The sequence below is a fragment of the Pezoporus wallicus genome, unplaced genomic scaffold, assembly GCF_028554395.1.
Source record: "Pezoporus wallicus isolate ANWC-B61680 ecotype Strahan unplaced genomic scaffold, APGP_CSIRO_Pwel_v1 contig_8341, whole genome shotgun sequence".
Taxonomy (NCBI): domain Eukaryota; kingdom Metazoa; phylum Chordata; class Aves; order Psittaciformes; family Psittacidae; genus Pezoporus; species Pezoporus wallicus.
This window is the reverse complement of record NW_026638083.1, coordinates 1500209-1525768: the sequence shown is the minus strand read 5'-3', so window position 1 is coordinate 1525768 and position 25560 is coordinate 1500209. Positions and strand designations below refer to the sequence as shown.

Below are 25560 nucleotides of genomic sequence, written 5' to 3'. Positions count from 1 at the left end.
GGATGTTTCCCCATCCGGGCAGCAGGATGGCGCCTTGTCACCTCCCGGCACTGTCTGAGCTGCCCACTGTGTGTGAGAAAGGGAAGGAAGGAACAACCTCTCCCTCCATCCGCCCCGGCGCAGCGGGGAGGCCGCAGGAGCCGGGGGAGGCCGGGCCGTGCGGAGGCTGGGGTGACACGCGTACAACACAATGGTGGCCGGGGGCCTGGGCAGCTCACGGCCGGTACCGGGGCCGCTCCTCGCTTCGACCCGGGGCCGCTCCGGGCCGGTACCGGCAGTCGCGCCCCCTGGCGGCCGGCAGCAGGGCGGGGGCGCGCCGTGGTCCGCCCCCGAGGCTGCCCGGCCCTGCCCTGACCCGCCCGGCCCCGCCCGGCCCGCCCCCGCTCCCGGCAGCTGCTTCTATCCCGCGAGCGCCGGCATCAGGTAGGGCCGGGTCGTAGAGAGGATCCCTTCGAGAGCCTCCGGCTGCCGCGGTGGGGCTGAGGGAAGGCGGCGGGGGGAGGCGGGCGCGGTGCCCCGAGGCTGTCAGCCCGGCGCAGGAGCGGAGCTGGGCGGCTGGGTCCCGGCTCGGCGCGTTTCCTGCCGCGGGATCAGCGGGGACGGCGGCTGGGCTCCGGGACTTCCAGCAGCGCGACGCCTCGAAGTTGGCGGTGCCTCAGTGTAACAGTTCCCGTGCTTCGGAGAGCTTGGCTCGGTGCGTTAGCCCGCCCGGTGGAGGCGGAGAGCGTGTCGGTGGCAGACCCAGGGGAAGGAGGGGCCGAGGTACCGCGGAGCGGCCGGGCTGGGACCTGGGAGCGTTCCGAGGAGCTGGGCTGGGCGGTTCCGCGCTCCTTCTGAGGGTGCCTGTGAGAGGGGCAAGGCCCTTAGTAGTGGGAGAAGCAGGGGTTTGTTTGGGTTGTTCATTGCCGGGTGGGGGAGAATGTTTGAAAACTCTGAGTAGAAATTCAAAAAATGTAGGCACTTAAAACATATTTAAAATGTTTCCTAGGAAGAGTGTTTAAAAAAAAAAGTTATGGGGATGACTTGTTTCAAGGAGGCCTCATTAGTAAGTAGATCCTCTTTGAATAAAACTGCTTTGAATGTAATGCTTTTGGATGTAAAAAAAACCCGACTTTGCTAACAAGGATGATACTGGCATTGTTTCCCCTCAAGTCTCTTATTTTTCTTACTGATCATTACAATTTCCATTTTCCACTAGCAACTTTCTGCATGATGCAAATTTATCAGCAAAAGTTTTCCTTTCCTGGGGTCTGGCATGGCTCAGCTTAGGGTGTCCTACTCTGGAGCCGAGTGGGGTTGGGGGTTCCTTACACATCCTTTGGGTTTCTCAAACTGTTTTACAGAATTCAGTATATAACATCCATCTGGGCAAAGGAAGTGAAACCTGAGTACCGAGGAATAGGTCTCGCACAACCTTGGCTATTGCAACTGGCTTCTCTCCTCTTGTCTGTGAGATAGTTTGTTCCATAGTCCCTACTACGAGGTGAGAGATCCAAGTTTAACCCATACCAGTCGCAGAGAGGAGCAGCACTCAGCCCTGTTTCACAGCTGCTGCTCATCCCGATCCGTGTGTGCTGGGTGTGGTTTCAGGCTCCAGATTGAACTCCAGGGTGGATAATGAGGAAGCCAACCTCTGCACATACACACCAACCTGGGGTGCCAGTGTTAGTTTATCTGTGCCATCGACAGGCCCCACCACAGGCCTGAGTTGCTGGAGAAGTGAGAAGTGAGGAGTCCAGCTCCATGGATTTCACTGGGATTCAGCGTGAAGATAGGGCAGGAATTGTAGATGCTGCATCGGTGATGGAGGTGGATGGTGAACTTCTTAAATGTTACATGTTTAAATAAGGGACGGGATTTTCTAGTGGTTGTCTGAGTGTTTAGGTAACAACTTGTTTTAGTGAGAGCTGAGTACCTGCAGTGTCCCCAGGAGAGCGTCTCCTGCTCTCAGAAGAGTGGAGGCTTTCTCCAGCTGGATGAAATTCCAGTGAAAACACTGGGGAAATTGAACCAGCCATCAATCTTTGGCTGCTTCTGAATGTCTAAAGGGTGACAAAGCAAAAACACTACTGCTAGTTTCAGCTTTGATTTTACAGGCACAAATCCAACCGTTTGTGAATTTGTTCCTTTCATCGCCAGAGCAGGGATATGAGATAGCGATCCACAACCGGGTCTCATGGTTTGATAATGTTACCAAGGGGGATTGCTGCCAGCTCCAGCTGAAAGCCTGGCTGCTGACTTGTTCCAGTACAAGGCTGGGTTTGTAGATACTTTCTGTGCTCTCTGAGTGCTTCAGCCACTTGCTGAGTCTGTAGCGAGGTCAGTAGTGTCACTAAGTGCTTCTCTGAAGAGGAGAGGTAAGAGCTTTCTGACAGGGCAAGAAGCAGCAGCGAGCTGTTTTCCAGGATATGGACTGAGCCAGTGCTTCCCTGCAACCCATGTTCAGATAATGTAAGTTTTTATTGTAGGTTGGGTGCTTTAGAGAGTCTCAGTGGGAACTAAACCATTCTTAGAATAGCACTGTGACGCATTTTATTACCCAGATTTATACCTACTTTCAACTCACTTTACAAATACAAGCTTTCCATTTTAATTCCAGTCTCAGACATTAGTGTTGCTACTGAGTAGCGCATGTGTGAAAGAGGGTGTTGCACAGGAATACGCAGCTTCACAAACTAGCCATTTCCCAGTTGTTGCTTTGGCACCCCGACACCAAAAGAAACAGGGTGAGGGTTTTTCTTTTCTTGTTTTTTCCTTATGAGCTGAAGCGATCAAGTTGCAGATCAGTTGCAGTAAAGCAGAACGTGCTTACGCACAATTACCAAGTAGCTTAGGCACAATAACCAACCACTGTCTAGGAAGAAGCAGCTGCTCTTGGTTTTTGTTCGCTCTTACAGCACTTGGGAATTGCTGTGTGAATAATCGAGTTCTGAATATGTCTCTGCCTGGTTGCTTCAAATGCTTTCTGTGAAAAGGCAGAAGATTCTGAGACAGGCAGTTTGTCAGTAACAAGTTGGGTATTATTTCTGTTGACAGAAGGTTGGCTGAGTCTCCAAACCAGGTCCATGATATCCCTTCTCAAAACTTAAACTGAAAATTGTATATATTGTTGTTTGATATGTCCACTTGTAATCTCTTTTGAATCCTCTTAAACTCAAGACTCAAAAGATGTCTTGTGAAAGCCACTCTTTGAAAGGTCACTCAGGCTTTACGTTAAGAAGGAAACCTCAAGTTCTTTTCTGTGCAGCTTATCTTTTTGTGTATTTCTGTCATGTCGTTTGTTCTGCTTCTCGCAGCATCAGCTCAAGTCCTTGTCTTTTCAGTCTCTTAATCATTAATCACTTCAGACCTTAAGAAGGACTAAGGGAATTCAAAAGAAATGCTCTGGATTATTAATTCTTTCCCCATAAAAGCAATACTTCTTGCTGGAATTCTCAGCTGCAAACCATGCTGGAACTGTTTTTCCCTACCAGACAGAAACTCCCTAGGTGGGGATAGTGCACAGCTATTGAGCCTAAAACTGCATTTTGTCAGTTTGTGAAGTATGTTTCTGCAGGAGGCTCCACAAAACAATGGCATTGTGAAAGGCAACACAGCCACATGCAGTTCTTGGGGCACAGGAGAGGAGAGGCTGTCATGCTGGTTCATCTGTGTCTGTCTCTGAGGGCAGCTCACAGCAGATGTTTAGACAAAGGCAGAGAATGGAAAAACGCCTAGGCAGTTTTCCTCAGGTTCATCCCTGTGATTTTTAGAAGTTGAGGACTGATGTGATGAGGGATTTCTTGAGTTGAAGATATTTATTTCCTTAAAAAGTGAGGAGAATTAGAGTAAATGAACTGGTGGTAGGAGGATCTGAATAGACTTTATTGCACCTGGATTTCAGAGGATGTGCCTCTGCCTCATCTCTGCTTCAAGAAGTGACAGACATTGGCAGATTTCCCATATTTACACTACATCCTCCAGTCTTCAGCTTCCTGATAGCGACAGTACACCAATTGCACAGAAGATTCATCAGGCTGCTTACACCTAGCTGGAAATATGCCAACCTAGCAGGTATAAGAGGTGACTTTTTTGTACATGCTCTGATGTGTTTGTACCTTCCAGATACAGCTGCGCTGCTGCTCTTGCCTGATCATGGCAGGGAATGCTTCTCTTGCAGTACCACAAATCCTGTTACATCCATCATGGTACAGAGTACGTTGTCTGCTGATCTGGGTGTGTGTCCAAGGCACTGAAAGAGAGCTGCCTGATAATATGCCACTGTTAAATCCCATCATGGGTGAAATCAGATCAGACAGTGTTCATAAGATGTCAACTTTCAGCACTTCCCACCTGCTCAGTGAAGAAAGTATGGTCAGAAAAGTTAGGAAAGGAAGTAGCAGCCTTTAACAGTAAGAGTTGGACTCTTGGCAGAATTGCCAGATATTTATCCCTGATTATCCACTGATGATGCATTTATAAGGTTAAATAGAGCTCTAACATTAGTGGAGTTAAATAGAGCTCTACCAGCTCTTTCCCGGGGTGCTTTGCAGTGCTTGGCAACCTGAAAATGCCAGAGTGGAATAGCCATGTGGAATCACTGACACTGTGCTGAGGGAGCTGGTGGTGCTGCCGCTGGTGGAGCGGTTGGTTTGGTTGGTTTTGGGGGGATTTCTGCCTGCTCACACTCCCCTCTGAGAACAGCCTTTGTTTTAGATTGTGTTTTGTTTTTCTCCACCTTGTATTGGACAGGGACTTAGTGAGTAACAGCATCCTCAGTCAGGATATTCCAACCAGGTTGTCAGGATTTTTTTATCAGAATTTGGGATCATATGGACTCTGAAGATTATTTTTCCTCTTTTACCCATTTCAGAGTGTTCTTTTCTGACTACAGGCTGTGTTTTTAGTCTTTCCCTTCCTCTCCTCTTTTGTCCTTCATTCATCTCCCACTGAGAACCTGAAGAGCTGGAACTGATCTCTGCTGATGTCCCAACACAATCGGGAGAGAAAACTGTTTGTATTAGGAGCTAGTCAGTCAGTGGGATGCAGTCCAAACCCAAAGTTTAAACATATGTTATTTACTGAATGTTTCCACACACACTAAAATTACAGCTACAGTTCAAAACAGCATCTTTAAAACACTGGAGGAAATGAATCATACCGGGATCTTTCAGGGTGGATGGAGGCTGCTGCAATGAGAGCTATTGCCATGAGGACTTTCTCTTCTTTCAGGCTGAGAATGCTTGTGGTTCCTCAACACTGAAGCCTGAATCCTGCTAAAAATAAGTAAAATAAACCCTCCTCTATTAATGCCGTTGCTATGAGGAAGAAGACATGTCTGTTTATAGCATTGCCCTCCCGTGGTGTGCGCATGGGAGATGGGAGCTGGGCGCTCCTCCTGCCAAGGCTGTGATGCTGGCACAGGGATTGTGGCTGCTGTGTTTGGAGCTGAAAACAGTCTTTGTGAGAAGTTCTATCTCTTCAAGCCAGAGTCATCAATGCAGTGGCCACATCTGCATATGTCAGGAGAACTGAGAGCAATATGGAAAGAGGAACTCTAAGAACTCTGCGTGTCCCCAGGTTGATTTACTCGGAAGTGGGTGTTTGTGAACAAAACCACTACTTGTGAAATGGGGGAGTCCTGTCTCCTCTGAGTGCTCCTGAGGAGGAGGAGGATGCTGGAGACGTGCAGAAGGTGCCTGCACTTGTGTGTGCTGGGTGCAGGACTGGCGCAAGCTTTGATTGTAGCAACAGTCTGTCTCTTTTGCCTGTCATCAGGTAAATGCAGGTACCAAGCCTCTGCAGCGGCTGCAACTCTCATCCATGCCTCGTGTTCTGATCTTTGTCCCTGACCTAGAAGCAGGACTTTGATTACTGAATGTATATTAAGTGAACTCATTTCTATTAATTCTGACTTGCTTCATGTCTCTCAGAGGTTTTTGAGATGGGAAGGCAAGTTCTGTGTGGAGCTGATTTGGAAGGCAGGAGCTCGCTGTGGCAGGGTTTCTGTGCAAGTCACCCTGGGCTCCTGGGCCCATGGAGGGCTGCTGTAGGACTGGGACGTGCTGTGCTGCATCAGTGTGGCATGACACAGAAAGTCCCTTCTGGACTCATTTTAGGCCATCTCTTCTAGTTTCCAGCCCTTCTTCTTTGGTAATGTATTAGTCTGTTCTCTGGTTTGTGGATAATGGGTGGAACAGGCCTCTGTGCTACAGGGGAATGTATTGGCTAGTTATCAGGAGAAAACCAGTTTGCATAAAGTTGCAGATGGTTTCCCCTGTACGCAGTCAGGACCTGGTGACTTGAGGAAGAACATCTGTGTCATTTCCCTGCAGCTGACCGCAGGCATGTCTTCACTGCCTCCCTTAGTGTGTCTTGGCTGTCAACACCAGATCTCTCTATGGGACATAATATGGGCTGGTAGTTGTATTTTAATGCACTGGATTATGTTTTATGGGTTGCATAAGCACTCCTTTAAGACATGCTTTCAGCCTTGAACAATGATTTGTGTCCGAGTGTAATTCAGGATTCATTTTTGCTCACAGCTGAATAAAGGTAGTCAGTGGTTTCCACTGCTCCACACTTATCTGTGCTGTGTATATTTAAGCGCATGATTCAGCTCTCACGTATGCTCTTAGGGTAGGGCCTTTAAGCAGGTGATCGTATCAGCAGATTGTCTCTGGGTGTGTTTCAGATGGGAGACCTGGATATTCTCCAAAGGTTTCTCCTGTGTAAGTAATAATCTGCCCTATTTACATCACTGCAGCTGAGAAGAAACTCGGGCTTTTGTGTTGAAGTTTTGAGCGTTGGTGCATTGAACCCTCTGTGTTTGCAAAGTGGATCATATTCAAAAGGTAGGGGCCAGAATAGAGCTGATATGACTCATACTGCAACCAAACAGCTGGAAAAAGTGAACAGTAAATCATCTGAGTGTTCTAATTTGCTAAAGTGGTTTAGGAGGAATTTTAACTTATGAATGCAAACCTTACTTGCCAGTTGTACAGATAATGCCGTACTTTGTGTCCGGGACTGTTGATCCGAGTTCTTATTGGAGTCAGATGTGTATTTTAAATGGAGCTGCTGAAGGAAGAATGCCAGGTTGCACTTTTGGATTTGTGGCTGGCAGTGTCTGTTAAGATGTAGCTGCTAGAAATGCCATTAACTGTGTTTCTCATACATGGAACTGAAATAGCTTGTGGAGTCATTATGGCTAGGGTAGGAGGAGGCTTCTCCATGCCCATGTTTTCTTGTCCCAAATAAGCTTTGTTTACTTGCTCTTCAAGGCATGGAAGGGAAAGGACTGTTTTGGGGTTTATGTGTAGACAAATTTAGGGCTGTTTAAAGACTGAAAACTGATCTAATCTATTATCTTAGGTATTTCTCAATGCCTGTCACCTTGGCAATAAAGCTGAAGTCCTACCAGGTTTATTTTCAGTGGTTTACTGTAGAATTACTAGGAGTTAGTCTTAATACATACTGTTTTGGCAGGAGGCTATAAGGAACAGACAAGTATCTCAGTTTTTACTATGTGCTGTCATCAGCTGTTAATACTGTGCTGAATTGCTTTCCTTCTCTGTTTTATGCAGCATTATGTCCGGAGTTTTTTATTGTCAGAACTTGAATGATTCTGTAGTGTTCACTCTCCCAGTCCTTGAAAATTCATCCCAGTTTTTACAGGTCTGGTGAAGGATCAGACTAAAATCAAATGGCTGTGTGGGTAGTCAGAAAGTGTAGGTTCTACTACAGCGTAGAGCTAAACCTGAAGCAAGCAAATAACTTCGTTTTTTCCCGTGTCATTATTTCAGATGGTGATCTGGAGAATGCAGCTCTTACTCTTGGGGTGTTGCAGCCTGTTGATTCTGTTGGTCTTGATGGTGCCAGTAGGACTGAACCATTTGCAAAACACAATGACTTATGGTTTTGCTGTTGTTGCAGCAGAAATACAGTGGCGATTTACTGCTTCTGGTGCTTGATATAGGAGGCCTGGAATGCTGGAAGGCAAGCGAGTCTTTCTGTTCCTGAGAAGTTATATTATCATTTCTATGGAGCTGCCTTTATTCTCCTGGCAATTTTTGGCAAATAAATAGCAGGAAGGAGAGAGTTAGCTGGTGGAAATGCAAATGACTGCCCTCTAGGTACAATAAGGATTGGCGCACAGGAAGCGTTTTTGCAGCATGACTGTAGTGTGGATACAGACTCTACTAAGATTTACTGTTCTCCCCATGTTTCAGCAGTTCAGTCTGTATTTGCAAGTTATTTTGGTGCTCTGTAAGTATTATCCATTAAAATAAAAGAACAGCCTTTGCCCTCTAGAATTGTAGAAGTGGTTCCAGAAGCAAGCAGCAGGTGGTTTAGATACTCTGTGGTGTGGTGTTGTGCTGGCTGCAGAGCTTCCTGTGTGAGCTTTGTTTATGCAGTGAGTTTAGACAAATTATGTGAACCTGTCATGAACTAGACACTGGAGCTGTGAATGAGAACAACCACATGGTGCTCTGGTCTCTCACCACTTTCAGTCTCCTTTAGTTCAGCCAAGCTTTGCTGAACAGCCTTGTGCAGGTAAGTCCTTACCTTTGTTGGCTATATACGTGGGTGAACTGCCATCAATCAACTGTAGCTCCATAAGGAATGTTATGCTAATATTTCTTATGTAAGCAGCCAGTTAGTGAATAAAAGCTGCAAGGAGGTGAACTGCTGGACTTTAATTTAAATGTGAGGGAGATGGAGGTCTCTTTCTGATGCATTGTGAGATAAATGAAAAGAAGCCCCTTGCCCCTACAAGCACTGTTGCTTTTAAACCAGGATGTTGTTAATGTAAGTGATCAGACTTCTGGGTTTCTCTATTTCATGTAAATACTCACTTAAATTGCCTTTTTCCTTCATAATACATAGACACCATTACAGCTGAGTCTATTTAAATGTACCACTGCACTTATTCCTTTTTTTACCCACTATTTTTACCAGCAGTTTTCCACTTCTTTTCCAATTGCCCATCCAGGTAGTGGAAGCAGCAGCTGTGAGGGCTTTCAACAGCACCATGGCAGAGAGGATGCACAAGGGGGTAACAGTGTCAGGTTTGCTGTGCAGAGAGACTGCATGGTCTCTGTGCCTTTTCATAAAACCACACTCGTGGAATGGTTTGGGTTGGAAGGGACCTTAAAGCACATCCAGTTCCACCCCCCTCCCATGTGCAGGGACACCTTCCACTAGAGCAGGTTTGTGACCTTTGCTCTGAGGCAGCAGCTTCCAGCCTCAGGAAAATCATTTAACACTTCCCTGAAGAAGCAGCCTCTAAATTCTGCCGCTGGTCTGTGAGCCAGACGCAGACCTTGGCACAGGGTCAGCTCCCCTCACCTACAACCTCTTGTGTTCCGTGTTTGGTAAATAGGGGGTATATCCTTGTAATTATACCTATAGGGCAGTCTCTATGTTGTGGCATTCTCAGCTGGGCCTGTTGTGACTCTGTTCACTGCACATCTGGATACCATAAGTTGTTTTCTTCCACTTTTGCTCAAATCATTGGACTTCTTTTCTCAAGTTCTTGTTTTTATCATTGTGCAACTGAGTGTCATTTAGCTGATCCATCTGCGCTGAAATCCTGTAGTCCAAGCCCTGTGCTTTTTTTCCTTAAATAACTTTCCTTTGCATAAGACATTGGCTCTGCAGAGCATCCTTTCTGTGACTAAGCTGGACAGTTTTACTAACATCAGCTTGAAACATGCCCTTTACCAAGTCTCCAACAGAACATCCTTTTTGGTATGGTCCTGGCAATTCCACCTGGCATATGCCCTCACTAAAACAGTGAGAGCACAGATTGCTGTGGCTTGGTTGAACAACGCACCATTTGCTGACAGCAATAATAAACCATCCCAGCTGCTGGAATATATTCCACTTCCTCCCTTCAAATATGTTTCACACTAGTTTTTACCAAGAACACGATAAAATGCAATTTATCAGTTGTAGCCCTCACTCCCTCTTTTTGCCCAGATTTACACTCTGCAGCTAGTTGGCAACGCAGGCTTGGTCGGAGGGCAAGATACAGCAAATGCCAAGTTAATTAGAAGACCAAATAAATTGGTTTTCCAAAATATCATATATGCTTTTAAATATATACTTGCAGATCACAATATATCCTAGAAGGGGATGCTAACAAAGATTATCCCAGTCCTTTTGCCCTCAGTCTGTGAAGTTTGCCCAAGCGTGGCACTATACAGGTATTTATTAATAAAAAGTCTGAACTACCCTTCCGTTTGGAAGGGACCCATCTCTTTCCAATGTTGTGCAATCCACTCATCCTGCTTTGGGTGTGCTGCAGCTGCAGAGTCTTTCACAGCTGGATTCCCTGAGTGAGGGTTCCAACATTTTTCTCCCTGGGTCTCAGACCTCTGACATGTTGAACTTCCTTCACAGGCTTGGAAACACCAGCAAGAGCAAGCCATTGTTTCTGTGATCTATTTCACTTTGAGAATTTCCAGTGACATTTTCAAATGTGCATTGACTAAATCAGAGTTTGCCAAGGTCCATTTCAAAACAAACTGCATCAGTTTGGACAGCAGAGAAGCAGAGTGTTCTAATGGGAGAGAGAAGGAAAATATTCTCAATGAGAGTGGAGAGAGCACAAAGTGGGGCTGCTCGTTCCTTCATGGAAGTTTTGTTGTGGACTTCTGCAGGTGGGGGACTTGGCTTCTCATTTAAGCTTCTTTTGGGAGATTCTCGAAGTGGGAACCTCAGACTGTCAGTAATTCATTCCTGGGTGTGTTAAGAGCAAGAGGATAACCAGCAGCACAACTCCTGTAGGCATTACTTTGTTGCTGCTATCGTTCCTGTTTGATCTTCCTGCATATTCATAGCCACATACCAGAAAGCAGGTCTGGGGAGGTCCCTATGCAATGTTTGCTGGGTGCTGTGTGACAGGCACCCTAATGCACCTTGCAGAGTCCTTCCATCCTTGGTAAGAGCGCAGGGCTGACTGTTCCTGGGGTGTTAGAGGGGGAAGTTCACCACACAGTTTACCACAGACACTTGGGAAATGTAACAGACTGGTTGCTGAAGTGTGAGACAGTTGGAAGCACAAGGTCTTTACTGGTGGCACATCATTTTTGCCACCACGAGCCATCTTGTGCTGTGACTACATTGAACTGAATAGGTTTGAAAGCTGTTCTAATCCTATCATAGGGTCTTCCTACACCCTCAGAAATATTTGGTTGTGAAATTACAGAATTAGCTCCTTTTCTGTCACCACCCAGACTTCTGTTGCCCTTTTGCTAACACATGAGCTGAAATACACCATTCCACCTCAGAACCCCGCAGTGCATCACTCTGACAGTAGCCTGTGTGGTGATTGCATTCCAGTGCAGATAGACGAAGCACATGCCAAATTTTACCTCTTGCTGCTCTGAGAAGTTCAGAGAGATGAGGGTATATTCCCTCCACCCTCGGGTTATTCAGCTGAATCCTTTCAGTGCTTATCTATCCTTCTCATCTCCAAAATCAACCTCTCTGCAGCCCTTGCCATCTGGAACAGCCTTTCTGTTCCTTTGCATCCCAACAACTTTCCAGTTTTCAGCTGACAAAATACTGCCTCTCTTGCTGATGTCTCTTAATTTCTTCCTCTGTCATTGGCCCTATGACTAGATGTTTGGCTTGTTCGAATGTAATCGCAGTGTTGGCTGTAATGGATAGCATATTGTCTGGAGTTATTGCCCACTGGGATTAGGCATCTGTAAATGGCTTAAGGAGTCTCTGAGACTTCCAAGAGGACTGTTTGCACAAACATGTTACGCCCCTGTATCGCAGAGGGGGTGGGTGTGTTCATCCCTGATAAAAGATTGGCTTCTGCGGTTCATCTTCGCAGCAGCAAGAGGAGGGAGCAGGAGAGGGGCTCCCTACAGCCTCTGTGGGAGAAGGGAGAAGCCCATTTACTGTTAGAAATGGGCAAACAGGACTTCAGTTACATTTTTCTCACCATTTTCTGCACAGTGGCTCTGAAGCTGAGCTGTGTTAGCTCCATGTCTGTTGCAGGGCTTGGATATGTTGTTACAGCAGTTGTTGTGCTTTCAGCTGTGGTAAGTGATTAACGTCACAATTAAACATTGAAAAACTTCTGTTTTTCTATTACTTATAAGAGTCAGTCTCTCTTTTAGCTGTTTGTAAGGAGTTTGTCCAATGTTATAGTGGGAATCTGGGAGAAATGAAGTCAGCCTGGCTGGAATAGTGATGATACAGTTCATTACTTTCCATCTTAGATATCCGATTTCAGCTTAAGAATCACTTTGGTAGCTTACTTGCTATTTTGCTTTCTAGTTTGTAACACTCTTTATTTCTGCCTTGAAACCTGAGCATATTGTACTTTTGTCCATCAGCTGCTGTGAACTATCTTCTTTGTCAAAATCCTGGATGCTTCTGATGTATTTTCATTCCCTGTTGTCTGACACTCCAAGGCATGCTGTGATGTACAGACAAACTTCCTTTGTAATGCAACAGAAATGTTTTATTTCCTTTCAGTGTTACTAGAGCAAATTATTTTGTAATATAGAAAACTGCTCATTATGTTTGTTAAAAACAGGATTGCATCTTGTTAACACATTGTGTAAGTATGACAATGCACGTGCTCAACCTAAATTGCAGTGTCCTTAGGACAGGGTATTGTGTATATGCCTAGTTCCTAGAAGGGAGCAGTTACACAGAAGTACTGAAGTAACATAGCAGAAGAGATTAAGCAAACTGTGCATTACCCAGCTCTTTGATGGGATTCACAACATCTTCCAGGAGGAGCTGGGTAAGATCACACAGGTTTTAGGAAACCTGTAAATAATGCCTGTGTGAGAAGTACGACAGGCAGAGGTAAAAGGGGTTTGTTTCCTACAGTCTTGAATGCCATGCGGCATTTATAGGAAGAACAGTCAGCAAGGGAATTAGTCTTTCACTTATGTGCTATACTGGAAAGCTATAAGTTAGTAAAGAAAATAGATAGAGTAAAATCAAGAGGTAGGTAAAAAAAAAAACAACAAAAAACAGAGAAAAGAGTCTAGGAAAGAGTAAGTTGGGAATAAGCCAGGAATTAGACTTGATTGGAAGTGAAGATTGAGCGGGATATCCCCCTCCCCTGCTTTTTTTACTTCTTTCTTCAAAATCTAGTGCAAGAGAAAAGCAAGCTTTGCACTTGTTGTCTGCAACAGTTCTTACGAGATCAGAAGTTTATGATTTAAACATGCACCTCCTCATACTATGCATATTGAACAGCATTCTCTGTCTTGTCCCCAGCCTGTCAGCATGGTGGAACACGCTGAGTTTGCGAAGGCTGGGAAGGAACCCGGCCTGCAGATCTGGAGGGTTGAGAAATTTGATTTGGTACCAGTGCCAAAAAATCTGTATGGAGACTTCTTCACAGGAGATTCCTACCTGGTGCTGAACACCATCAAACAGCGGAGCGGGAACCTCCAGTACGACCTGCACTTCTGGTTAGGTAGGTCTGGTGGAATGCCCCTGCTGCAGGAGCCCAAAGTAAGCTCTGCTCCTGTCACTACCCCAGCCTTATCTGGTGTTACCCATGGAGATAACAAGCAGAACTGGCAGCACGGTGAGAATGCAGTTTTATAGTGCTACTTGCCTTAAATATTTGAAATGGTTTGTGCAACAGTGAGTACAGTCATCTCTGTACCTGGAAATAGCTTTTTCTCATCAAGATGACAGAGGCTCATGGAGCAGACAAGATCTCAGGTGAAGGGGTGGCTGAAATCCTTTCTGTTGGAAAGGATGAGGATCAGTTGTTTTCCTCCTGACACAATGAGTGGGATTTTTCCCCCTGAAGTACAGACCTCCTTAACTGGCTCTCTGCAGTAAATGTCACTGAGTAATATGGCAAGGCTTCCTCCTGCAAAACCAGACTCTGACAATATTGCAGTTGAAGTTGGGTAAGATGCTTGCATGGTGGATTGTCATATCTGCCATCTGTCAATAGGTTTTCCACATCAGAGAGCTCCAGAACTGGTGGAACTGGTATCCTAGTGGTGTCTACAACCTTCATAAAACCTGATAATGTCTTCCTGCAGATTCATTTGTCTGCTCCATAGCAAGTTTCCTTCCAAGACAGGGTAAAATGGCCAAAAAAAGTGAATGATGCCTGTGAAACAGGCAACTGTGAAGCAGTGGGGCTGCAGCAGTTACGATGACAATGCAAGCCTGCCAGGAAACACAGAGCTTATACAGCTCTTTGGGGACATTGTTAGAAAAGTTTGGAAGTAGCTATTCTGCAGATCTTCCTGGAAACTGACCTTCCCTGTAACCTGCCTTCTCCCAGGTGTTTTGCACAGCTGGATATAAAGGCAGAATCCCCGCATTCCCTCCAAGCTGTTGTCCTTTAATTTTCTTAGGAGATGAAAGCTCTCAAGATGAGCGTGGAGCAGCTGCCATATTCACTGTCCAGATGGATGACTACCTTCACGGAAAGGCTGTTCAGCATCGGGAAGTGCAAGGCCACGAGTCCTCAACTTTCCTGGGGTACTTCAAGTCTGGCATCAAGTACAAGGTAGGTGACAACTGGGGTCTTTACACAACGAGGCTGAATCCAGTTTGCAAGAAATGGCATCCTGCCCACTGCCCAGTTCTCACGAGAATGAGAATTGCCCTTTTTCCAGTTGCTTTTAAAAGCCATTCTCAACCAGATGTTTTCAATGAGCTGGAGCTGACAGGGCGGAGGACAGCAGATCCCAGTGGGAGAGCTTTGGCTGAATGAATAATACACAAGCAAAGCCCCAGGAAAGTTTAGGAATCGAGGTTTTGTTTTTCTTCGAGAAGCAGAGGAAAGAACAGTCCCACGGCGTCTGGAATGAGTTTAGGAAACAGCAATCCAAGTCACTGGGAAACGCCCACCCAGTAGATTTAGTATCTTCTCACTTGTATAAGAGAGTTTGACCTTCCCAACCTTATTCTCTGCTTAGCCCACTTCCTTAGCATACATAATGCTTTGGCAAAGCAGGCAAATAGTAGTGGGAGTTACTTGTTGATGCCAGTGCAGTAAAGTGGGATAGAAGAAGTCAAAACAAACAATCAAGAATAGTTTGGTTTGTTAGGAACCCAGGGGCACGAGGGAAGTGATACCAGGTCAGACTCTTGCGAAGTGCTGACATTGCCTCATGTCTAACACTTTTCTGGTCTTTCTGTTTTCTGTGTTTGCCACTTGTTTGTTGTTCTTTTCATTCATTTGAATTTGGTTGTGCTTTTTTTGAGGATAACTGATATGGGTCCCACATTGATGAGTAATTCCAAGTGTCTCTTTAGCTGCAGAGAAGGTAAATCCTGAGGCTGGGAGGACACATAATATGCATGGAAATACATTCTTCACACCTCCAGTCCTATTAAATCCTATTAATACCTCAGTTTACTGTAATGATCTTCAAATTTGGAGACCTCCAGCTGTATTGTGTCAGTGTCCCTTACACGCTGGGAATGGATAACTGGGATATATTGGTAGATATATGCTATTCAAGAGCTCAGCCTGGCCACACCAGCTCTCTCTGCTGCTGCCCCTCTTCCCTGTGAGAGGTGAAACCTACCAAATCAGTAGGATTTTCATCTTTTCTGAAGCCACAGCACAGTATGAATTGTTGTTCTTTTGCTTTCCCTTAGGCTGGTGGTGTGGCTTCTGGCTTCAGACACGTGGTTCCCAATGAAGTGACTGTGCAGAGGCTCCTGCAGGTCAAGGGCAGGCGAGCAGTCCGAGCAACAGAGGTCCCTGTGACCTGGGAGAGCTTCAACACAGGGGACTGTTTCATCCTTGACCTCGGCAGTGTAAGTACCACAGAACAGCCAGGTTTAGCTGACTTCCAGGGGCAGGAGATGTCTGGTTAGTTCATGTAAGGACCTTTTTCCCTGCTGCGTTGAGCATTCTGAAACACTGTTTAGCCAGTCTTATGTCTTTCAGACCCAGCTATGCTGCCTTTTCCTCTAGAGAGGGGGTTGTTAATGCTCTGACAGCCACATGGTCTTTCTCTTTTCCCTCAGAACATCTTTCAGTGGTGTGGCTCCAACAGCAACCGCCAGGAACGGCTGAAGGCCACTGTGCTGGCCAAGGGGATTCGGGACAATGAGCGCAATGGTCGTGCCAAGGTCTATGTTTCAGAGGAAGGATCAGAGCGGGAGGAAATGCTTCAGGTTATTCACTTGTCCATCTGTCTGTGCTGGAGGGGGAAGAGTGGGGTGTGGAAGGGAAGACGAGCTCAGCCATATGAAGTTAGTGGTGTAAACACTCAATGCAGATGCTGGGACATTAGAGTATTTTTGCTGTTGTTGATCTAGAAGTTTCTTCCACGTGTTCTTGTGGCTGGAGTACCTGGGATGCAGAGATCCTCTTGGACTGGCTGGTAATGGTTTTTCTCTCTCTCACAGGTTCTCGGACCAAAGCCCAGTTTGCCAGCAGGAGTTCCCGATGATGCCAAAATTGATACAGCCAACAGAAAGCTGGCTAAGCTCTACAAGGTACCAAATAACCTTGTGCAGAAGGGGTGATCCTTGTGCAATTCAGTGAAGGTGGAACAGCAGAGAGGAGCTGTACTAACCCGAGTCCTACTTCTGCCTCACTCTGCTGTTAGCTTTTTATGAGGTTTTATGTATGAACCATGCTTGTGTACACTGCATACCCATAGGATTTCTGTTGTCTTTATCACCACCTTTGACTGTAGTGGGACAGCTGGGACTTTCCAGGAATTTTTGAGGGAAAGGTAGAGTATGAAATGAATGGGGGAAAAAAGGGAGTTTTCCTTTGTGTTATCAGGCACTGTGTTAGGAAGATGACAGGATAGAACTAGAAATAGTGAGCCTTAGAACCAGGGTCTACCCCTTTCTACATCCAGTGAGCATGATAAAGCAATGACTTGGAAGGTAACATTTGCCTTCAGCTGGTATAAGTGCAGAAGAGTGTCCAAGTCTTCTCTGCAGCAGTATCTATTCATGTGGTGAGTATCTGCAACAATGGTTTCTAATGTGGATCTTTATCCAGTAGTAAGTGCAGGAACTCGGACTATTAAACCCACTTGACAGAGGGAGGCCTGTTCACAGTTACCAAGACTGTCCCCTCCAGTTCTTGAGTGCAGTTGGTTTGCTTTAGTAGCTATTTCTTGGCTTGTGCACCAAAGTTCTGTACCATTTTGGATCAATCTTTCTTTGGTCCCCTCTGCCTTGCTTGAAATACTTGAAATCTTCAGAGTAAGTGTTGTTTTTGTCATACTGCTGCTGTGTCAGAGGTATCCTGTTTGCAAAACAATAGTGCCTGAAGCAGCCAGTGCATTCAAATTTATTTCCCTTCTACTCTTCAAGTTTTGGACTATGGCCATAGAGCTGAAGGGGAACGGATGGTGCCTTGCCCAATCTCTGTGCTCTCCTGTCACAGGTTTCCAATGGGGCCGGCAACATGGCAGTCTCCCTGGTGGCAGATGAGAATCCCTTCTCCCAGGCAGCCCTGAACACAGATGACTGCTTCATTCTGGACCACGGCACAGATGGAAAGATCTTTGTTTGGAAAGGTACCATAGAGATGCAGGCAAAGCTGGTTATATGTGCACAGGATCTTCATCCAGTTCCCAGTCCCTGTTTCTTTCAAGCTGGGAAGGGATGTACATCTGATGGTGGTGGTGCTTTCAGGGCAAGTTTGGATAGTATTAAATAGAACAGCACTCTCATCTGAAATGCTGGGTGCTGAGGTACAGGGTCTTTAGTGTAGAGAATTAAAGTGAGGGTCCTGGGAACCAGGAAGGAAAAAAGAGTATCATAAGTAGAAAGGCAACTGTGGGCTCTCAGCCACCACAAAAGGCATAAAAGAGGTAGCAAATGACAATTGTTCAATGTGGCATCATGTGGCTGGAAGGCTGAGCCCTTCTGCTGTTGCAAAAGGTTCCTGGGACGGTTTCTTCTTTGGCTGTGCAGAACTTTGATCTCTTTTCTCTCTGTTTTCATTAAAGGCAAGAGCGCCAACTCTGAAGAGAAGAAGGCAGCACTGAAAACAGCTTCTGAGTTCATTGATAAGATGGGTTACCCGAAACACACACAGGTAGGACATGCAGTCCCCCTATGGCTGATCCCAGACAGCACTGGGGCTATTGTTCTGCTACACAGGCCACTGACTCCAGAGCACAGCTCATGTGAAATGTCACAAGCAGTCTTTCAACTAGCTCCTGTTTTGGGTGATCTGCTCTTCTTCAGGGCAATGCTGCAGTGCTGCTCCTGGGCTAACTCTGTCCTAGAAATAGCGTTGACCCCAATAGAACTACTATTTAACAATTCTTCCTCTTGGAAAAGATCCTCCTTTCCATGACCTCTCTCCAAAGAGTGAGAAAGAGAAGCTGTAGATAAACCTGCCCTTCTTGTTCTGAGGGGGCTCATTCTAAAGGCTTAACACCCCTTCAGCCTTCTTAGAACTCAGACTGACTCTGAGTTCTGACGCTGCACCCTGTAGTGTGTTGAGACCCACATTGCTGGTTGTGATAGTTTGGACCTTCCAGGTATAGTTACACAGAGGCTTAGAGATTGAGTAACACTGGCTCCTGATGGGCTGGCTCATTTGTTTCAGATCCAAGTCCTCCCTGAGAGTGGTGAGACACCTCTGTTTAAGCAATTCTTCAAGAACTGGAGGGACAAGGACCAGACAGAAGGACTGGGACAGGCTTACGTGTCTGGTCACGTTGCCAGGATCGAGAAGGTACCTTTCGATGCTGCCACTCTGCACACCTCCAAGGCCATGGCTGCCCAGCACGGGATGGAGGATGATGGCTCAGGCAGGAAACAGGTGAGCAGTGTTAGAATCCCTTTGAGAAGGTTTCCACTATTTTCTTTGCTGCTTGGTGGCATTCCTGCAAGAATGGACCCAGACTTCTCCTCATTCCTCCTACACCTTATTCTTGCTGTTGCCATCACAAGTGTGATGGGTGATCGTCTCAGAGCTCCTGCCTCGTGTACCTGAACACATTCATTTGCACACAGAAGCGGTGGTGAAGGGTGAAAGGGCTGAGTCATGTCCGAAAGGACACAGAGGGGTTGGAGCCAGTGTTAGACTTGAGAAGTCTCCCCTAAAGCCGAAAAGCTCCATTTCTGACCTGACAGACAGAAATAGAAATGCTCACGTCAGGCGCAGAACGGGGATCAGTGCTGGCAGTCTGACCCGCGATTCTCTAAGTAGTTTTAGGGGAATCCAAATGGGATAAGCTGAGGTGCCCAGCCCCGCCTGCCGGCTGTGGAATTCCAGGCTGTTAGCAGCGTTCCCCAGCAGATGGGGCTGCAGGACCGCAAGTTTCATGAGGCTGGATTTGGGAAGGGCCCTGGAGCCCTGTCAGGAAAGTGTTCCTTCTGCTGTCCCGTTGAACTCGGAGTATTTCTGTTCCTTTTCTAGATTTGGAGAATAGAAGGCTCGGAGAAAGTGCCAGTGGATCCTTCGACCTATGGCCAGTTCTATGGAGGGGACAGCTACATCATCCTGTACAACTACCAGCACGCTGGGAAACAGGGACAGATCATTTACACTTGGTAAGAGAGTTTTCCTGATGCAAGTCAGGAAGCACTGTGGCTGTGTGGGGCTGAGATTGCACTTCGAAAATGGATCATTGCTGCTTCCTACTTACAGAGGATCTGTGGGGATAATCTTCCCTTGCAAACAAAGCACTACCAGAGGTCTGGAATGGTTTGTTTGAAGTGGGGCAATGGGGGGAGTTATTTGCTAGCATTCTGGTTTCTTTTCTTCTTTCCTAGTAGAGTTACTCCCTTCTGTGCATGAGGCTCTGTTTCTTTTTGCAGAGTTCCTACACCTTTTGAGACCACTATACTGAAGTTTGGAGATCTCTGCCAGCTCAGCTGGTGGCTTCTGACTTACAGTTCCCAGAGCATGCCCTTAAAAAGAAATTTTTCAGCAGGCAGAGAGGGCACAGGCTAACTACTGAAATCTGTCTGACTGAAACCAGAAAGGATGCAGCTGGTGTAGGGGCTGCATAGAATCTCAGATTGGTTTGGCTTGGAAGGGACCTTAAAGCTTATCCAGCTCCAACCCCTGCCACGGGCAGGGACACCTTCCACTAGAGCAGCTTGTTCCAAGCCCCTATGTCCAACCTGGTCTTGAGCACTGCCAGGGATGGGGCAGCCACAGCTTCTCTGGGCACCCTGTGCCAGCGCCTCAGCACCCTCACAGGGAAGAGCTTCTGCCTAAGAGCTCAGCTCAGTCTCCCCTCTGGCAGGTTAAAGCCATTCCCTCTTGTCTCTACACATCCTTGTAAGAAGTCTCTCTCCAGCTTTCTTGTCAGGCCCTGTAGGCACTGGAAGGATGTGTGGTTCCTGAAAAGAGTACCAACAGTGTTTTTAAACTAGCTGCTAGAAAGATAATGAGAGATAAGCATAAAGATACTAAAGAATACTAAAGAATCTGTGCTTGTTATCTAGAAAACATTCTTATCTCCCTCTGTAATCACTGTGTTGCAATTCTGGATAATGAATTTCTCCTTCATGTTGAATGAAGTGTCAGAGGTTTGGTAACCAGAGTTTTCCTCTCCTCCTTTTGATCTCTGCCAGGGGTGTGTGTGGGGAAGGGCTGAAAGTAAAACTCAGCTTTTGCCTCCTCCCTCAGGCAAGGTGCTGATTCCACTCAAGATGAAATAGCAACCTCTGCATTCCTCACAGTGCAGCTGGATGAGGAGCTGGGAGGCAGCCCTGTGCAGGTAAAAAAAAAACGTGCAACCCCCCCCAAAATCCACACTATGGCAGTAAATAAGGCATATGTATAGTTGCATGGTATCAGTGTGCAGCAGAGAAACCCAGCCATGATGTAGGAGTTACGAAGAGGCAACTTGCATGCCAGCTACTACACAAGGAAGCTTTACAAGTGGCCTGTATGAGACAGGAGGGTTTTATAGTTGTTATTTGTTACCTCTGTGCCAGTGGATCACTGGCCAGTTAAAATGAAACAGCAACTGTGAGAGCTGGGTTTAACCACTGCTCTGTTTCTGGGCAGGACGTAATAGCTCAGCTCCTGTGACCAGCTAGGTGCCATATTCCAGCTGGGAAGATGGTTGGGCCATTTTTAGTACATCTTGTGAAGCTTAAAACTGACAGCAGTGTCTTTTTCTCTAGAAACGAGTGGTGCAAGGAAAAGAGCCACCTCATCTGATGAGTATGTTTGGTGGAAAACCCTTGATTGTGTACAAGGGTGGAACCTCAAGGGCAGGAGGCCAGACAGCACCTGCGGAAACACGGCTCTTCCAGGTCCGATCCAGCACCTCGGGAGCTACCAGAGCAGTAGAGGTACGTGGAGTCACCTTTGGTGTGGTTCATGTAGGCTGTGATGGGACTGTGATCCCTTTGAACGGAACAAGGGGCAAACTGAGCTTTCTGGGGTAAACTGAAACACACTTTACAAGTTATTGAGTCCTCTTTTCCCATGGATATTAACCATGTTTTTCTAATCAGTTTATCAATGTCACCTTAAATACATTTAAGCCATTTCCTCCTAATTGTCTGCTAGATGCTGCACTCTCTGACACTTCTCAAACACTTGGGAACCATTAGGATCTGGCTGTTGTGATTTGTTCTAATCCCCTGTGACAACAATGCCGAAGAGAGAATGTGCTAAATATCCTCCGTGCCAACAGAGCTTGTGCCAGCACTGGCTGAGAGCACCACTCCTTTGATACAACAACAAAAGAGAGTCTAAATCCTTGCTGGTAGCTATAGGAGAGACAAAAGCTCTGGTTTATGTCTGCAGCAACTTGCTAGGTTTCTAGTTCAAGAGGACACATCCTTTTTGAAATGCCATTAATGACTGAGCTGCCTCAGCAGTGGGGTACCTACAGTGATCCCCCCAGTAAGTTCCTGAATCTCCTGCCATAGCCATGAAGACTGGCAAAATGACAGATCCAAACGTTCTTGGCATTGGCCAGAGGTATCTGTAGAATAGAAACACACATTTATTTACTCTTCTCATATGAGTAAGTCTAACTTATCACTTAGATACAGGCAAATATACAGTGTATCTTAAAGCCTTACATGCTGGTATGGAATAGTCCGTTTGCAGTTTATTCAACAGTAGGTCCTGATTTTCATCTTGAAATAAGAGGCTCTTCATAGAGGACAATTACATCCAACACGTGCAATGTTCTTTCTTTCCAGCTGGATCCTGCTGCCAGTCAGCTGAATTCCAACGATGCCTTTGTCCTGAAAACTCCTTCTGCTGCTTACCTCTGGGTTGGCCAAGGAGCCAGTGATGCTGAGAAATCAGGAGCACAGGAGCTACTGAAGACACTGGGAGCTCGCCCAGTACAGGTTGCTGAGGGCAGAGAGCCAGGTGAAGGAGGCACAAGAGAGGTCACGGCAGTTTCTGTGTGGTTGCTTGTTCACAAGAATTATGTCATGGATATTTTCCTTTGCCTCCCAGAACAAGGAGAGGTGGACACAGGCACAGAGGGGCTTCTCCAAAGTATCTCCATTTTGTTTAGCAGCATACTCATGCTTGTAGGGCTTTGGGACTTTCTGATATAGAAGAGTGCTTCAAGTCCTACCCAGACCACACTGCTCTGTGGTTCCCAAGAGCAGCTGGAGCAGCAGTATGTCTTTTCTCTTTTCCAGCTAATTTCTGGGCAGCTTTGGGTGGAAAAGCTCCTTACCGTACCTCTCCCCGGCTGAAGGACAAGAAGATGGATGCTCATCCCCCTCGTCTTTTTGCATGCTCCAACAAGAGTGGACGCTTCACTGTGAGTATCTAAGAAGACAGCCAGTTAATTCAACATCCGTCTGACAAAGCTGGGAGAATCTGTCCCAGGCTGCTTTAAGCCAACCAACAGGCCCTTATACCTTGTCTTCCATTGCGGTGTTGCCTCCAGAAGGAAAGTATCAGCACCATTTTGCTGCAGAGACAGCAGCTAGTTGTGTTGTGCTGTTGTGCCAGCACAGCAACTCCCTGCAGCATCAGGCTGGTTAAGAACTCACATTCAGACCCCTCAAATTTTAACTCGTGAATCTTTCAAGCAAAAAGAGGCAGAGTCACAAGTCTGCACGTGAGTGACGTGGTCCCTCTAGGAGGACAGAGACTGATTTTGTGTTCTGTGGTGCAAAAGCACTTCTGTGACATAGTCTGACTGGCATGGTCACGTAGAGTGTCCAGCTTAATGCATCTCACCAGTAAGGGGTGACTGGAAAGGTCAAATGGAACTTGAAGTAATGTGCCTCTCATATAATGTGCCTCTCATACTCTTCTATCTTCCAGATAGAAGAAGTTCCTGGAGATCTGGTTCAGGATGACCTTGCTACAGATGATGTTATGCTCCTTGACACATGGGACCAGGTATGTCACACTGACCTCAAGACGAGAGGAGCAAACACTATGCAGAGGTAATTTGGGTCTCAGCTTAGAGCTGACAACAGCTGGAGGAGCTTTGTAGTACAGAGTCCTTTCATCTTCAGGCCTGAGAACAGATCATCTCACTAGTGACATGGAAGAGAGTTTACCCCTTGAATGTGAGGAAATAGTGGGTGTCCTGCCATGTCTTTGGTTAGCTTAAGGACTGAAGAAAACAGGCTCTTGTGTGTCACATGTGCTCCCCTACAGTGTGAACCTCTCAAGGGCAGCATCCTTGGCTCAGCTGGAGAGGACAACGTGAATCCCAACGTGAACCATCACTGGGATTCAGCACTTTAAGATACAGATGCATTTTCTGTTATTTTTCAATAACAGACTGTGCATAAATCAGCCAAAAGGCAACTTAATTTTTTATGTTTTATGTAAAAATGTTCAAACATTTGCTACCTTTTCCTGATGTTAAGCTAGTGTATGATTTGTTTGTGTATCTAGAATTGATGTGGATAAAACACAGTGAAGAAACTGCTCATTATCTGCCACTAGCTTTAGTCACGTAGGTCAACAATCCAGGCACACCAGCATGAGGATGTTCTTGTTCTGTGTCGTACTCTGTTCACTGAGACTTTATCTAAATTATCCTTTCTTTCACAGAGAGATTGATTGTTGCTAAATAATTCATGGGTCTTTTTAATCTTTAGGTCTTTGTATGGATTGGGAAAGATGCCCAAGAAGAAGAGAAAACTGAGGCGTTGCAATCTGGTAATGTCACATTATCCTCTCTGAATTGTTTCTTATTTCCCTGCTGTCTGATCATAAAGCAGGCAATTTAATCTACTGAGAAACATATCTTAATCACAGCATGAAGTTCAATGCTCTATCAAAGAGATCACATCTCTCAAGCAAGGAGGGTCCTTAAGATCAGCACAAAGAGATGTCGTACTCAGACATGCTGTGCTCAACCCCAGCATTGAGAAAGGATTCTTGTGTGGGCAGGCGTGTTCAGGCTGCCCCTGTAATGGTGACTTACTATCCCAGTGTTCATTTTGTACAACCAGGTGCCAGTCCAATGGGTGTAGCTAAAACCAGAGTGAAAACTTTGTAATTTGGTTTTTTTTTGTTTAAATGAACAATGTGAAATTGTATCCCTGGCATCCGTTTAGCCACAGTTCAGCTATTTGAGCTGTTACTCCATGACATTTCCTGCTACTTGTGTGCTTCCAGCCAAGCGGTACATTGAAACCGACCCAGCCAGCCGGGACAAGAGAACCCCGGTCACCGTGGTGAAGCAAGGGTTTGAGCCACCAACCTTCTCCGGCTGGTTCCTGGGCTGGGATGATGACTACTGGGCTGTGGATCCTCTCCAGAGAGCAATGGCAGACGTGGATGTCTAAAGTAACAGGTTTCTTTTTCTTAAATGGAGTAAGTTTGGTGCCTTCAAGAGCCCTGTCCTCCTGCAGGCTGCATGTGAACAGGAAATGCTGTTAATAGCTGATTAGCTGTGCAATAATTACCAGAACCAGTCATGACCAGTCACTGACCCTCCTCCTTGCTTTGATGATATTTAATACAATAAAGCTTGTGTGGAATATGTGAAGAATGGAAAGGGTGAGGTTTGTTACGGAGAAGAAAACATTAAACAGAACCTGCAGATCTCCCATTTGAACTTGTTTAAGCAAATACACCTTAGAGAAGTAAATGTTCTTTGTGCCATCTTTTGCACAGGCACTCCTTACTAAATGGTCACAGATAGGATTTTGGGGATTGTTTTGCTTTACCCTCACCAGAATCATGAGCAGTTAACACTCTGAAAGAGCAGCATACCATTAACGTATCAAGAAGTCACTCATCAGTAAACAGCACGGGTTTTTATTCAGGATGGGAGCAAAAAGTGTGCTCCTGTTGTCAACAATTCACAGGGGTGGCCAGTGACAGCAGCACCAGCAGGAGTTACAGCATCACTGCCCTTCCCCAGGGATTAGCCTCCAGCCGCGCAGTTACTTGTTCCCCACTGCAAGCACGTGTGAGCCCGGTAACATTCATCATTACAGCTTTGTTAATTGTCTTTCTCCCCCCATCCCAGCAAGGAGTGGAGCTCAGCTTACGCTAACTGAAGCACTGACACACATGCAGACTGGTACAGTGTTTGTGCGGTGCAGAGGAAGGGAAAAACCTTTGCAGAACAGCAACAGCACCAAGTAGCTCCAGCCCCTTTCCTAACAGTGACAAAGGCACAGCGTGTCAAGGCACAGGTAAACACACCT

At 46.2% G+C, this 25560-nt stretch overlaps 1 protein-coding gene across 3 annotated transcripts; it reads left to right on the top strand.

Moving 5' to 3' along the window:
• Nucleotides 1-540: 540 nt before the first annotated feature.
• GSN (gelsolin) lies at nucleotides 541-24995 on the top strand. Of its 3 annotated transcripts, none has more exons than XM_057409069.1 (17): nucleotides 541-694; nucleotides 13240-13441; nucleotides 14349-14503; nucleotides 15604-15765; nucleotides 15979-16128; nucleotides 16363-16452; nucleotides 17363-17495; nucleotides 17931-18019; nucleotides 18539-18754; nucleotides 19355-19488; nucleotides 20576-20666; nucleotides 21079-21249; nucleotides 22114-22288; nucleotides 22570-22694; nucleotides 23207-23284; nucleotides 23998-24058; nucleotides 24521-24995. In XM_057409069.1, the coding sequence occupies exons 2-17, from the start codon at nucleotides 13249-13251 to the stop codon at nucleotides 24688-24690; spliced, it is 2193 nt and encodes a 730-aa protein (XP_057265052.1). In that variant the 5' UTR covers nucleotides 541-694; nucleotides 13240-13248; the 3' UTR covers nucleotides 24691-24995. The 3 variants fall into 3 exon arrangements, with proteins under 3 accessions (XP_057265052.1, XP_057265051.1, XP_057265050.1); XM_057409068.1 differs by lacking the exon at nucleotides 541-694 and adding an exon at nucleotides 1004-1045; XM_057409067.1 differs by lacking the exon at nucleotides 541-694 and adding an exon at nucleotides 11818-12041.
• Nucleotides 24996-25560: the final 565 nt, after the last annotated feature.